The sequence below is a fragment of the Sceloporus occidentalis genome, unplaced genomic scaffold (genome assembly GCF_023333645.1).
Source record: "Sceloporus occidentalis isolate IW3139 unplaced genomic scaffold, rSceOcc1.0.p SCAF_91, whole genome shotgun sequence".
NCBI lineage: Eukaryota > Metazoa > Chordata > Lepidosauria > Squamata > Phrynosomatidae > Sceloporus > Sceloporus occidentalis.
Genome location: NW_028317071.1, coordinates 3,102,049 through 3,117,876, shown reverse-complemented (window position 1 = coordinate 3,117,876; position 15,828 = coordinate 3,102,049). Strand labels below are relative to the sequence as shown.

The following is a 15,828-nucleotide window of genomic DNA, read 5'->3' as shown; positions in this document are numbered from 1 at the left end:
CTTTTCTAAGCCTGTCCTCCATTTCCACCTTCTGCACAGGAGGAATGTCCAAAGACCCTCCTTTTCCTGGACATGTCCTCCATTTTGACTTGGTCTCTACAAGGAATTTCAAAAGGTCCTTCTGACCAGGATGACTGCATGTCCTCCTTTTCCTGGACCTGTCCTACATTTTGGCCTTCTGCCCAGGAGGAACTTCAAAAAGATCAGGGTGACAAGTCACGTTCCCCCTTTTCCAGGACATGTCCTACATTTCAACCTTTTTTTTTTTTGCTTTTTTAAAATTTGTTTTTCATTTTATATATACATAAAATAAACAAACAAACAGGTAAATACTTTAACCAGTGTCTTATAATTAGATAAACAAACCCATAGCTACATTTCAACCTTCTGACCAGGAGGAATTCCAAAATGTCCTCCACTTTCAGCATGACTAAGAAGCGTGCACTGATATTTATATGAGTGTTGTTTAGTTTTTTTATTGTCCTATATTTTTCTTGGATTTTCCTACATTTTGCGGTGCCTCGTCCTCCTTTGCGGTTAGAAAACCCTGGTTCTTAAGGTCTGGTTGCCCTCCACGTGCCAAAGGCTCAGGGGTCTCCAACCGATGCAATGTTAAGCCAATGCCAACCAAAATGAAAATGGTAAGGGAGAAGAAAGCAGAGAAGGTGGCAAAGGGGCATCGGTTGTTCTGCTATGAGTCCAATGCACCTCCAAAGAGCTGTGCCCACAGTGCCCTAGTAGGCATTGGAGAACTCTTGCCGATGCCTTGATATCCAATGGATGGGCCCAATGCACCTCCAAAGGGTCCAGTGCCCATCAGACCTCCCTAGTGGGCATTGGAGCACTCTTGATGTAGCCTTAATACCCAATGGATGGGCCCAATGCACCTCCCAAGAGTCCAGTGCCCATCAGACCTGCCTGGTGAGGATCTTGCCAGTGATACCCAGCTCCACAATTCCTATACCAGCTTTCATTGTGCCTCCGCCACACTGCAAAGGATGTGTCAAGTGCCCCAATGAAAACTGCACAACAACATCCAAAATCCACAAAACAGCGATACCTTTAAGGGGCCAACCCAAATGCACAAAATCCATGTTGTAAGTTTTCGAAGCTCCATCGGCTTTCTTTATCAGGCAAAGACGTTAAAAATAATTCAGGGGGATAAATTTATGACAATGTTAGTCATAACATCATCATAACACCAACACCAACACCTCCCTGAATGGTTTGTATTCTGCAAGTGTGCAGTCGGCTCTCCGAGGCTATGGATTCCTTATCCACAGATTCAACTATCCATAGCTTGAAAATATTTTTTTAAAACACATGAATTCCATAAAGCAAACCTTGGTTTTGCCATTTTATGTAAGGGATGCAATTTTACTTGGCCATTGTATATATATAGTCAGTCCTCCATAAGATTCAAGTATCCATGGTTTGAAAATGTTTTTAAATTCCAAAAAGCAAATCTTGATTTTGCCATTTTAATAGAAGGGGTGTCATTTTACTCGGCCATTGTAATTAATGGGCCTTGATCATCCATGGATTTTGGATCTTGGAATCAATCCAAAGGCCCACGGCATTTTGGTTGGCCCCATAAAGGTATACCTGTTTTGTGGATTTGGGATGTTACTGTACTTTGCGACATGGCCTACCCAGCTACCCCTGGATATGCTTTCCCAATGAAGACGGCGAGGCATAATCTCAGCCAGAGATGCTCTCACGGGCGATGAATGGCCCCACCCTTGCTCCCAGGGTGCCACTACCCATCCCATCATCCCCTTGCTCCTACTTTGGCCGCAGCCAGTTGCCAAGAAAAGTGCAGCAAACCCTTAAAGGAGATGAGACAAAGATGGAGTCAGAGGAGGAGAAAGGGAAGGATGGCGTCTTTGAGCTGACGCACCAGGCTTTGGAAGAGGGAAAAGACGAGCAGGAGCTGTGGATTGGGAGACGGAGAGGGAAAGAAAGAGAGACGGACAGACGGATAAAGAAAGAAAGGAAATTAAAAATTAAAAAAAAAAAACCAAATTGGAAACATAAATAAAATATGTGTTAGAGAAGAGGGCCCAGAATGGCTGACAGTCCTCCCCTTATTGAGGGGATCAGGATGCCCAGCATGCATGATTATGCCAACTGGGAGATGATGGGAGTTGCAACCTTGCAAAAGGTGGCTTTTTTCAGGATTTGATGGTTCAAAGGTGGGTAGCGACTTCGAATAAACCCTGCCGTCTCTTGCCAGGGTGGGACAACCCGGGTTCAAGAGGATCCTTGACCATCCACCCTGGGCACCCAATGCCCCCCATGCCGTGTGCCCCTTGGCTTCTGGGCCTCGAAAAAACATCCTACCTCCTTCAGCCGCTCCATGTCCTTGAGGTAGAATCCAATGTAGAAAAGACTTAGGTATGAATTTACAAATTGAAACTGTTTGGAGGCAAGCAGAGAAAGAGAAGTTGTGATAAACCCACAAAATGTAATTGCCTATTTCCAGTGTATCTGCAGGCAGACTGTATCAAAGGCTGGAGGCTTCCTTGGTTTAGACAACGATGCCAATTTTACCCAATTTTAAATGGGGTCAGGTTTACCCCCATGGCCCCCAGCAAGGCACATTGGCTCAGTTTTACATCTGGGAATTCACATCTTTCTTTTCAATCTATTTTTTCCCCATGGGAGGGATGGGCAAATAAAGTCCAAACACTATTAAGTGTTACAAACTGGATTTTTTGCAATGATTTGGGCTGTTTTCTGGTAATGTTTTGCCCCTTCCAAATTAAAATGGAGAGGTTGGAGGGTTTGGAAACTTCCTAGGAGGCATTTACAATGTAGAAATAATGCAGTTTGACACCACTTTAACTACTGTGCCTCCATCCTTTGGAATTATGGGAGTTGCAGTTTTGTGAGATACCTGCACTCTTTGGCAGAGGTTAAAAGACTCTGCAAAACTACAAATCCCAGACTTCCAAAGAATGGAGTTGCGGCACTTAAAGTGGTGCCAAACTGCATTACCTCTACAGTGTAGCTGCACCCATAAAGGGGATGAAAGGATGCAAAATGGATATATGAAGTTCATATAGTTTTTGAAACCATAGGATCAACAGACTTCAGGTTCTGAAAATCTTACATCAAAAATTACATGAGTGTCATATCTTCTTTAAATGGACTTATATTTCAATAATTATTGCATTACTGTATTAGTGGAGTAAGCATAGGCAATTTATGCATTTAACTGTTATTATTTATTTTATTTTTTGCATTATTGCTAAAATAAATATTGGCAAGCATTAGTTGGTCTTTTTCTTCTTCTTTTTTCTCCCCTGTTTTGGAATTTGGGAGTTGTAATGAAAAGGGAGAGCACCATTTCCATGTCTCTGATGTCAAGCCTTCACCAGACTCCTTGGAGTAGCCAACGGAGCAAGTGGCGGGCACAAAAATGCCAGACTTACCAAGACCATTTTAATAATGAGGTGTTTTTCATAGGCACTCTGCAAGCGGTAGTTTTCTGCAAGGAGAGGAGAAGAACGGATTTGGTGACGTTGTTCCCCAAATCTGTCCCAATTGGCAGGATCTGGGGTTGGAAACAGACTCATTCCACGTCTAGAATGAATTTATTCCCCCCAAACCCTGCAAAATGCAAGTCCTGGGTTGTATCCGCCTTGCAGAAATAATCTGGTTTGACACCACTTTAACTGCCATGGCTCAGTGTGATGGAATTCTGGGAACTGTAGTTGGCTGTGGCATTATTCCTGCAAGGCAGATGCAGTCCTGGACCTAGCTAGAGTAGACCCACTGCAAACAGGGGCTGACTTTTAAGCCAAGATTTCGGTGATTCCCATTGACTCAAGTTAATTTTTTGTCATCAAATATTTGGCAAAAAACACAGTACATTCTGAACAGCTTGAGATCTGCTTTGGATACCATTTTATGAGAGACGTTGTTGGATCGCTGACTATATCAAAAGTCAGAAAAGTTAACTTTTTGGACTACAACCCCCAGAATCCTCCCAGCCAGCATAACCAGTGCACCTTCTCCTCCCTGCCTTTCTTGCTTTTGCAAGTGGTTGGCACAAAAAGAAAGACTGAGGGTGCTGGAATAATGCAGTTTGACACCACTTTATGTACTATAGCTCCATGCTATGGAAGCCAGGGCTGTGTAAATTTACAAGGTCTTTCACCTTTTCGGCCAAAGAGGACTGGTGCCTCACAAAATTACAAATCCCAGGATTCTGTAGGCCATAGCCATGGTAGTTAAAGTGGCGTCAAACTGCTTTATCTCTACAGTGTAGATGCACCCTAGGCTGCAGGTCAAGCTTCTGCAAAGCGACAGACGACTACAAGCCTCCAGATGTTGCAGAGTTACAACTCCCACTCTGCCTCAGCCAATGGGCCTGAATGGCTGGAGATGATAGGAACTGGAATCCAACATCCTCTGGAGGATCCACTGGTTCTCTAGCCTGTCGTTTGGGATTTGTAGTTTTGTGGGACATTGAGCCTTCTCTGTCAGAGAGCTTTGGTTCCCCAACAAACTACCAGCCATGGCCTATCAGGGATTCGAACCCTGTACTCCCCATCCTATAGCTGTGCATTTGGGGTTTGTGACCTCAGTGCAGCATGTTGCATTTGCCTCATCTAGATTTCTACAATGATAAACATAATTATCATTACTCACCCATATCGTTTAGCCAGTAGGCAATCTTTTTGTAGACTTCATCGCAGGCCGTGACAATGACGGCAAGCACAATTTTGGGCAAGAAGCGGACGATGCGGGGCAGCTCCTTGATGCTCAGCACAAATTCCTAGCCAGAAACCAAAAAATGCACATATAAACAGAAAGAGAAAATAAGGAGATCCACATCAAAAATGCAATGCAAATGCAAGGAGTTAAGAACTAACTGTCAAACAAACAGGCATTGCAATTGATAACATAGAAATGCTAAATGCTAAAGACTCCTAGAAACTTGGTGTTGGAAGGGATCCCCCCAACGGCCATCTAGATCAACCCAGAAGACACACACATAAATGCCCAAACTTTTGCATATACCGTATATTCAGAATTATTGCCGTTTTGTTCTGGAATATCAGTCTGCAAATGGATCTTGCAGCACTTCTGAGATTAAGGTCTGATAACACTGCAGAAATCATCCCATTTGAGACTGCTTTAACCACTCTGGCTCAATTCTAGGGCATCCTGGGACTGTAGTTTTGTGAGACATTGAGCCTTCACTGTCGGAGAGCTCTGATGCCACAACCAAGTACAAATCCCAGGATTCCCTAGCACTGAAGCAAGGCAGTTAAAGGGGTCTCAAACTGGATTATTTTTGCAGTGTGTTTGGGACCTAACTGTGAAAAAAGAAGCTGTAGCAGAAGCATTGATAGACTTGGTCTACTTCTTCAGATGCAGGAAGGATGATGATGATGATGATGACGACGACGAAGATGATGATGGCTGTTATTGTTATTTCTTCCCATATTTTCCCCCAGCTCAGGGCTGCTTACAAAACAGATTCAGAACAATAATAATAATACAGTGCGCCATTGCTTTACGCGGGGATCTGTTCCAGACCGCCCTGCATAAGGCAAATAGCGTGTATGCTCAAGTCCCATCAGATATAATGGGGCTCATGCATGCACAATCCGTGGCGCCATTGTTAGTCCCATCATGCAGCTTTCAGTATAAGCTGAAAGCTGCACAAGAGGTTCTTTTGGGCGCGTGGGGAGAACGTCATCCAGTGCACCAATGGCATCCACGACGCAAGCACGACATCCAGAGGTGTGGATGCAGCACTGTGCTTGTGTCATGCACACGCATGACGTATGGACAGTGCCATGTAAAAAGCATGCGGTTGCCGCACACTCTGGAACCCTAATTTCAGCATTGACACATCACTTTTGGGCTAGATACTTTGCTACTTAGAAAACTATATCTAACATGTGGGCCTCATCTGCAAGATATATTTGTATGTTCTAATATTCCAAAATCCCCCCAAAATCTGAAATCCAAAACCCTTTTGGTCCCAATCATTTCAGACAAGGGAGATTCAACCTGTATAATGTAACTAATAATTGAATGTTATTCAAGTTCACCTTTCGCCTTCCCCAGATAGTTTACAACCAAACAGAACAAGCTCAATAAAGCATAAAAGAAATGAAAAGATTGGAAATGCAAAGCGACAGCAATATAGTTCCAAAGCACAGCAAAAATAATATAGTTTGAAAATGCTCCGAATAAATCAAAGAATTAGAAATGTAAAGCAAGAGCAGGAAAGCGTAAAAGCAGAGGAACTCATTTTAAAACACCTGAAATAAATGAAAGCATTGGGAATGCAAGACAAGAGAAAGCTAGTTTTAAAAGCAGAGGAAACACAACAACACAGTTTAACAATGCACCAAATAAATGAAAGCATTGGAAATACAAGGCAACAGCAACATGGTTTAAAAGCACACCAAACGCAACAACATAGTTTAAAGATGCACCAAATAAATGAAAGCATTGGAAATGCAAGACAACAAAAAATGTACTTTTATTGGGCCATTACAAATGAACAAAATCCATGGTGCAAATATTCAAAGCTCCACCGCCTTCTTCTTAGTCGGGGGTTAAAGATGTTAAAAACCATACAGGAGGAAAACAAGAATATACAACTACCCCAGATATGTTCTCTAAGGATATGCAAATATTCCAGAGTTTTAATATTAAAATAATATCATACTATATTAATGCATCATTTTTGTATGATTTTAATTGTACTGGTGTTTTTTTTTATTGTAAGCCACTCTGAGTCCCAGTTTTGGGGGAAAGGTGGGATACAAATAAATATCATCATCATCAATATCCTCTACAAATTAGGTGTAAATATGAGTGAGTCTTACTCTGTTTATTAACTGCTGCCAGAATTACAATTGCTCAACTTTGGAAAAATCATGAAATACTGAATAATGAGAATTGGAAATAAAGATGTACGAAACATGCGAAATGGAGAAGTTAACCGGTCGCTTAAGTCAGAAAGATACAGCAGACATAATAGAAGAGGAAAGTGCTCTGATACAGTTATATTGGAAGAACAAACAATAAAGGTGCAGATTACTGTTTTAGTAAAGTGACTACGTAAGACAGAATACGAGTTAAAATGACAGAAGTTTTTGGGTGATATACTTTATGGATACTAAAATCAAATGTTGAATTAATGGAAAAAGAGATGTAATGTACATGTTACTATACTAATTTGAAACCAGGTGTAAGAGGGTCTGTGGAAGAATTATTTCAATGTACGTTCATATCTGATATAGAATTTGCTATAGCTTTCTATACACGTTATACACAGGCGCATTTTACGCAGCTTCCAGCATACACTGGAAGACCCGCTGAAAGGGAGGCGCGCGCTGAAAGAAAACAATGGCGCACACTCCCATGGTGTGTGCCCTGCGCGCCGCCACCACGGGCACGAACCCCATTCATTTTTCCCTTACGTTGGGGGGGGGGGATGGATCCCCCGCGTAAGGGAAGGGACGACTGTATTTGTTATATAAAATTTTTTTAAAATCATCAATATCATCATCATCATCATCCCGTCAAAATTCAAAACACTTCTGGTCCCAAGCATTTTAGATAAGGGAAACTCAGCCTGTATGTGAGCCATTTGCTGCAGCTTCATCCTGCCAGTATTGCTGGGCCTTTCTCACCTGTAATTCGAAGCAGCCCAGCATGGCGAGGAAGACGAAGGAGAGGCAGATGATGCAGATGGGAAGGCTCACCAGACACTGGAAGACCAACCGCTTCCACGGCGGGTAATAAAACTCTTCGGCGTTGGTCACCGGACTGACACGCTTCACCCCCTGTAAAATGAGACAGAAGCAAAACGTCATGGAAGAGACCCCTAAATGCCATTCAATCCAATCTTCCCTTCTGCCATGCAGGAAAACACAATCATAAAATCATGTAGTTGGAAGAGACTCCCGCAGGCTAATTTAAGGCCCGGGACAGACAGTCCTGAAGCATTATGCCGCCGCCGATTCTAAGGTTAGAGATCACGCACCAACTGCATGGTCCTTAACCCTAGCACAGCACAGCTGCAGCCTAATGGCAGCATCCCATCCACACGTGCACCGCCATCTTAACGTAAGTGACGCGTAACATATAGACGTTGCTGCACGTCACTTGTGTCACGAGTGAGCCATTGGCGCACTCGTGACATGCGCCCGGCAACCCAAAAAGTACACATTTTTTCCCAGGTTCTTTTTGGGGCAGAGGGAAACAGGCTGCCGCCAGCCTGCCCTTTTAGGGTGGTCTGTCCTGGGCCTAAGTTTTCTAAGGCTTCAGTTTGATATTTTAAAATATTTAACTATCAAAAATATCAAAGCCAAGCCTGTTAGAGTCTAGTTTTAAAATTAGCAGAGTAGCAGAAATGTGCCTTTGTCTAACTATGCTTCCCTAAGAGCTGAGATTGACTCCAAAAACAACACAAGTTGCTTGTATTTCAAACAAAAGTTTACTAATGGCTTTAATCTATATATACATAAAGGTTATATCCTAATTTAGCTAGTGAATAGTTCAGGTAGCAAGGAATCTTTATCTCACCATCTTTCCAAAGCAAGTTGAGAGAGGAAGAAGGTGGGAACATGCAGTGCGGGAGAAAACCTTTAAGAGAATGTGTGTTAGACCCAAAGGGGGAGTGACCTAAATCACATGGCTAGTTTGAGGGCGAGAGAGGAGAGTTTCCATGCAGGGAATCCCTATCTAAGAAGAGAATGCAAAAATCTTCCAACAACCCTGGAAGGCCACCCAGTCCAACTCCTTTCTTCCATGCAGGAAAACTCCCTGTGACTTCCTGACAGTAAGAACTGTTTGATGGTGGAATGCACTGCCTCTGTGTTTGGCAGAGTCTCCTTCTTTGGAGGTTTTTAAACAGAGGCTGCATGTTCATCTATCAGGAATGCTTTGATTATGTCTTCCTGCATGGCAGAACGGGGTTGGGCTGGATGGTCCTTGGGGGTCTCTTCCAACTCTAGGATCCTATGATACTTTTGGGCATTATACTGATGCCTTGGAAAGTGGTGGATTCTCCTTCTTTGGGGGTTTTTAAGCAGAGGCTGGATGGCCATCTGCCACAGGATGGGGTTGGATTACGTCTTTCTTCATGGCAGAAGGGGGGGTTTGACTGGATGGCTCCTTAGGGTTCCTTCCAACTCTATGATTCTATATATTCCCGCATGGCAGACTGAGGTTGGATTGGATTGCCTCATAGGGTCCCTTCCAAATAGGATTCAATGTATGCCTGTATGGCAGAAGGAGGTTGAATTGAATGGCCCTTTTGGGGTCCCTTCCAGCCCTAAGATTCTATGTATTCCTGAATGGCAGAGGAGGATGGACTGGATTAGTGTCCCTTCCACCTTTAGGATTCTAATAATAGGCCCTAGGGATTTGGGGAAGGGCTAGATTCGGTTCCAAAAGTCTGATATTCCTCACCTCAAGGGACAAAGCAACGCTCATATCCAAGGCAGGCCCATACCTTTAATTTCCAGAAAGAAGCAAAATAAATTGAGTGTTGGCCCTGAATGGGCCAAGGTGGGGGTGAGAGTCTCAGCCGGGTTTAGCCCAAGGCTGTATGGCGCCAACCCAGCCATTCCTGCAGTTTTCACAGAACTTGACCCAATGCAAACTGACCCGAAACTGGGGGCGAGGCTCTTCTATGGACTCGGCCGGAGTGTCCAGTGTCCCCCACTTGTAGGCGAACTCAGCCCCCCGGCGTTTCCACTCCTCCAGGAACAACGTGGACCAGATCACGTTGAAGATGGCAAAGACCACACAGCAGATATCCCGGCTGGTCTGGGGAGAGAAGAGGAACAAGAAGTTAAGGAAGGGAAACCAATCAATCAATCAATCAATCAATCCAGTAGTGTGGCATAGGACTAGGACTCTGGAGACCAGGGTTCAATTCCCAGCTCAGCAATGACAACCAGCTGGAGTAGCTTAAGCAAGTCATACTCTCTCAGCCTCAAAAGAAGGTAATGGAAAACCTCTGAAAAAATCCTACCAAAACCCCAGGATAGGTTCACTTTAGGGTCACCATAAGGCAAAAATGACTCGAAGGCACACCACACACAAACACATATCTCCAGCCAGCAAATCAGCCCCAGTTTTTGAGGCACATTTTGTTTTTAAAGAGAGAAATCTTTCTTTGGCATCTTGCAGTAATGTTTGAGTTGTGTATTCCTGCATGGCAGGAGGTTGCACTAGATGGCCCTTGAAGGTCCCTTCCTATCCTTTTAAACTCCTACTATTCTACAAAATCATAGGGTTCACCTACACACTGTAGAAATTATGCAATTTGACCCCACGTTAAGTGCAGTCCTGCCATCCTATCGAATCCTAGGATTTGTAGTTTTACAAGTCCTTTCGATGTCTCTGACAAAGGGGGCTGGTGCCTCACCAAACTACACATCCCAGGTGTCTGTAGCATGGAGCCAGCAGAGTTAAAGTGGGGTCAAACTGCATTATTTCTGCAGTACGGCTTAGACGAGGAGGCAACAAAGGCTGCATCCGCACTGCAGAAATAATCCACTGTGGCTCAGTGCTATGGAATTCTGGGATTTGTAGATTGTGGTGGCATCAGAGCTCTCTGAAAGAGAAGGCTCCATGTCTCACAAAACTACAGATCCCAGGCTTCCACAGCATTGAACTGTGGCACTTAAAGCGTTGCCAAACTGGATTATTTTTGCAGTGCAGATGCGGCCAAAGAAAAGAAAATAAGAAGCTGCTTCTCTCCATAAAAGCATTCGACACCGAAAATTATCAATTTCAGAGACCCACCAAAGCGTCGCTTCCACCTTTTTCTGCCCCACGGCATGAAAAGCGAACAGAACAAAATATTCTGACATTAGCATTGACTTCTCTGTACTAATGCGATTTAAAAGCCTCCCAGCGATAAGGCAATTCAAGCATTAACTAAGTCCAGCAAATAAGACAAAATGAAGCTTATTTGACCAAAATCTCTGCCTTAAAGAGATAATTCTAGACCAAAGAATGAGGAATCCAGTATGAACTCCTGCTGTCCAACTTTGGAGACCTTTAAGCAGAGGTTGGATAGGAATATATTTTTTAAATTTTTTCAATATTATTAATAGTTCATTAAAGAATTTAAAAAACTAACAATTTCAACTAACAATACAGCATATGCAACAACACCCAAATTCTCATATTACAGATATTACATATATACACTGATCTGTACCTACTTTCTCTTTATTTTAGATCTGCATACATCCGATCCTCCGTAACACTTTCTTTCTCTTATATAAATCCTCTAACTCATTTTATTTCTTTTTTCCACTGACTAAAACCTATTTATCAACCTACATTAAGCCTCTTTCCAAAATCCTTCCTATTCAGTACCAGATCAAATATCAAGTATACTTCTCTCTAGTGTATAGTCTAATACTGTAGAAAGTGTATAATAACAGATAAAACCATGTATGTAATAATAATAATAATAATAATAATAATAATCCAGTATACCAAAACATCCACAGGTTTATAAAAACAAACAAACACAACATACATACAAATTCACTTCCTATTCCTATCAATACTGGAAATTATATTGTTTGTATTCCTTCTGTATCAAACAAACACATATTAGTTTTCTACTGTACTAGAGAGCTACTGTTATTTTATCTTGTTTATCCTTCATAACATTACTCCTTGAAATTAAAATCTCTTTTATTCCCTGCATAAATATTAATCTCTTTTTTGATAAAATTTGATAAAACTCTAATCTCTTTCTTTGACAAAATTACCAGCTTTGTAGATGAAGGGAATGCTGTGGATATAGTATATCTTGATTTCACTAAGGCCTTTGACAGGGTTCCCTATGACATTCTTGCAAACAAAGTAGTGAAATGTGGGCTAGACAAGGCACCTGTTACATGGATTTATAACTGGTTGAACGGCCGAAGCCAAAGGGTGCTCAGCAATGGCTCCTTTTCCTCCTGGAGAGAAGTGACCAGTGAGGTGTCCAGTGGGGCTCTGTCCTGGGCCCAGGGCTATTCAACATCTTTATGAATGACTTCGAGGACAGAATTGGGGGCATACTTATCAAATGTGCAGATAACACCAAATTAGGAGGAATAGCTAATACTCCAGAGGACAGGATCAAAATTCAAAATGACCTGAATAGACTAGAAAGCTGGGCCAAAGCTAACAAAATGAAATTCAAGACGGAGAAAGGTAAGGTAGGGTGCAAAAATGGAATAGATATAGAATGGGGGACACCTGGCTGAATGAAACTACATGTCAAACCAAACAGACCATAAGTTGAACATGGGTCAACAGTGTGATGCGGCAACTAACAAGGCCAATGCAATTTTAGGCTGCATCAATAGAAGCATAGTGTCTAGATCAAGGGAAGTAATTGTGCCACTCTATTCTGCTCTGGTCAGGCCCCAATTGGAAGACTGTGTCCAGTTCTGGGCCCCACAATTCAAAAAGGCCCTTGGGGTCCCTTGAAACACCATTGTTCTGTTGATCACTTTTGCAGCCGAATGCTGTGCTAGAGAGACCTCTTTGGGTCTGATCCAGCCTTTTTTGAGTTCTCATTGTTCTTTTTAAAGTCCCAAAGGAGTTTAAGATGGGTCCCGGATATCCAAATATTCCTCCCCTGCTCATCTCTGCCAATACAGACTTCCTTACCTGATCATTTTCAGTGAAGGTGTAGAGGAGCGAACCAAATACAGCTGGGTACACCATGGCTGACGTGTAGAAGCCCAGCCAGGCAAAATACATGGCAATCTTTACACCAAAATAGTCACAGATTTCGTCTGGAGAATAAGGAGAAGAAGAGAGGATGAACCCAGAGGCAGAGAGTCGGGAAATGTATGTGATGGTGAACCTCTAATGGGTTTTTTTTGGCAAGATTTGTTCAGAAGAGGCTTGCCATTGCCATCCCCTAAGGCTGAGAGAGTGTGACTTGCACAAGATCATCCAGTAGATTTCATGATCATGATTCGAACCATGATCTTAATTTGAAGGTGCACAAAAATACAACAAATTAATTCAATACACCAATACAATACACCAATAAAATAAATTAATTCAATGACCTAACTATGACTTTGTAGCAACCTCATTATATTATCATTACATTTATTTTATTATTAAACTTATTTGTATTTTTACAGTATTTTATATATTATTATCATTATTATTATTATTATTATTATCATTTGTACTCCCCCCAATTGAGATTAACTTTTCTAGACTTGAGCCAACTTCCTTGGACGCAAGATTTTATATATATTTATTTTATATATACATTTATTTGTACTCTCAATTGGGGGGAGTACAAATAAATATAATATAATAATATAAAATACTATAAAAATACAAGTAAGTTTAATAATAAAATAAATGTAATGATAATATATATATATATCTTCGAAGATCTCAGGGCCGCTTACAACAATCTAGATGCCAAACAAGAAATCATGACAATCATTTGAAAAGATTAAAAATATATTATCAGTGCAAAACCAATTTAAAACCGCTTCAAGCAATTTCAGTTCTGACAGCCTTTCTGAAGAGCGGGTTACAAATAAAATAAATAAGTGGTTCCCAAATTTTGGTCCTCTTGATGCTTTGGACGTCAGCTCCCAGAATTCCAGACTGGGGCTTCTGGGAGTTGAAGTCCCAAAACCTGGAGAACCAAAGTTTGGGAATCACTGCAATAAATCAATAAAAATAAAATAGGACTTATGCACAACCAGGATAAAAACAGTTATGCCCAAGGGCTTTCATGAAATGCCAACTTCTGCCTTGGTTGGCACCCAAATGATACTCATGTTATATAATTTATTTCTCCAGGAATGGGTTTTTTTATCTTCTATGGGAAGATTGGGGGGGGGGGAATTGGGGGCACCAGAACAGCTGGAGGGTCAAAAACATCTGGCTGTTTTGGAGGGGTTTCCAACATCTGGATGGCACTGGGTTATGGGTGGGCAGAGAAGGGCACTGAAAACTGTATTTTCTACCTTATCTCTCAGACATTGCCCAGATTTCCTTCCAATCCAATTCCTTTTTCTGCCTGCCAACAGTAATAATTTCTTTTCTTGAAGGCGTCCGAATATTATTCCATAATGAAACATTCTTGCTTACATAACCATTTCAATGGCCTCATTAACCAAGCCGTCTCTGTCTGAGCCAGAAACGTTTCATTAAAACGTTCATCAGTTATAGTTTTATCTTGTTATATATGATGTTAAAGTTATATCGCAGGGACCACGACTCTGGAGACCCAGGTTCGAATCCCTGTTCTGGTACTGCAACAAACTACTGTTCCCAGAATTGCATAGTATTGAGCCGTGGCAGTTAAAGTGGTATCAAACCAGATTATTTCTGCAGTGCAGATGCAGAAAGAGAGCAACAGACTGAAGAACTGCACGCTAAGCGAATGTCATAGAGGGAGAGGGAAAGGACCCAGAGCCAACCTACCCAAAGGCTGTGGTTCACAAATGGCTTGGACCCACGACTTCATCAGCCGGTTAAGGATCCGTTGCTCATGGATGGGAAAGACTTGCTGGAGGATCCCGCGAGCGGCCAGTTCAGGGACTGCAAAAATGGAGAAAGAGGACAGGTCAGAAAAAGCCCAAGCAAGGTGGAACCACACTGAGCAAAATGTTAAGAGTTCAAGCTAGAGGAGCTTGCAAGCTTCCCAAGGTTGCAAATGAAGTCAAATCAATGCAAGCAAGAATTTTTGATCCAGATTCCCATAAATATCTCAAGGCGCTCTGCTGGCATGACAGTGGAAATCCGGGAAACAATGCCAGCCCCAAATCCACCACCTGCAAGTCTTTGGGAACTACATCTATCTAAATCATGGGTGGGCAAAGATCAGGCAATAGGCTGCATGCCATTTTTTTGGACCCTAGTCTCCAAATTTGTGAAAACAAATTGCTCTGAAATGCCTACAGCAAACTGACTGGGGAGCTGGTATCAAAAGTCTCTGAGTGTAATGGGAAGCAGACAGACAGTATTCAGGGATAAACAAAAGGTGTATGGATCTCCAAAATACAATTGGAAAGGATGGGAACTGAGACTTTCTGGTCTTTTTAGTCGGTCTGGACACGCTCGAGTTTGACCCAAATCCCAACTGGCATTGGGAAAGGGCGGGCAAAATCCATAATTGTAAATTTTAACGTGATCTCAGCTTGCAACGTCCGCACAATCCCTACTCACTGATCGGCTGCCCTTCCAAGAAATGGACGTTGTGCAGCATCTCCCCTTGCTTGGCTCGCAGATTCTCCAGCCAATACCTGATAATGTTCTGGCGTTCCTGGAAGAAATTGGACAAAAAAGGTGGTCAATGGCGACTGTCTTTCTTGCATTCTTCCTCCATCTCCAGAAACCGCAGTTACATGCTAACCAGAGTTATACAAACCACTTTGCAAAAGTCATTTGTTCCTGTAACTGAAGTCTGGGTTGGAATGTCCAGCAAGATTTTCACCAGTGCTTTTATCAGAACGTACGCATATTTTTTTAACAAAAACTTTTGTTAACGCTACACTTTTAGCTAAACCTTTATTTTAAATTGTGAAGTAAAGAAATGATTTTTTAAAATGTATTTTATTGTGTGTTAACAATCAGGGTCTCCTAGCCAGGGCTTTTTCTTGGAATAAATACAATAAGAATAAAACAAAGAAATGTTTTTTATAAAATGTCCAGTTGGCCCTCCACATTTCCGGCTTTGACGTTTGCGGATTTGATTAATATGTTCTCTCTAAGAATCTCTAGGTCCTCCAAAACAACTCTTTCAGAAGTTGACCATAGAGTTGTGCTGGAAGAGCCTAG

The 15,828-nt window shown here is 42.1% G+C and overlaps 1 protein-coding gene across 1 annotated transcript in view; it reads right to left on the bottom strand.

Annotated features, from left to right (window-relative positions):
* ANO8 (anoctamin 8) overlaps nt 1-15,828 on the bottom strand; it is a 55,699-nt gene that overhangs the window by 23,810 nt on the left and 16,061 nt on the right. Inside the window, exons 5-12 of the mRNA XM_089496648.1 lie at nt 15,217-15,313; nt 14,473-14,589; nt 12,676-12,803; nt 9,652-9,813; nt 7,671-7,823; nt 4,660-4,786; nt 3,438-3,493; nt 2,344-2,418 (exon numbers count right to left, since the gene is read on the bottom strand). Of these exons, the coding sequence (XP_089352774.1) occupies nt 2,344-2,418; nt 3,438-3,493; nt 4,660-4,786; nt 7,671-7,823; nt 9,652-9,813; nt 12,676-12,803; nt 14,473-14,589; nt 15,217-15,313 (915 nt within the window). The remainder of the gene's footprint in view (nt 1-2,343; nt 2,419-3,437; nt 3,494-4,659; nt 4,787-7,670; nt 7,824-9,651; nt 9,814-12,675; nt 12,804-14,472; nt 14,590-15,216; nt 15,314-15,828) is intronic.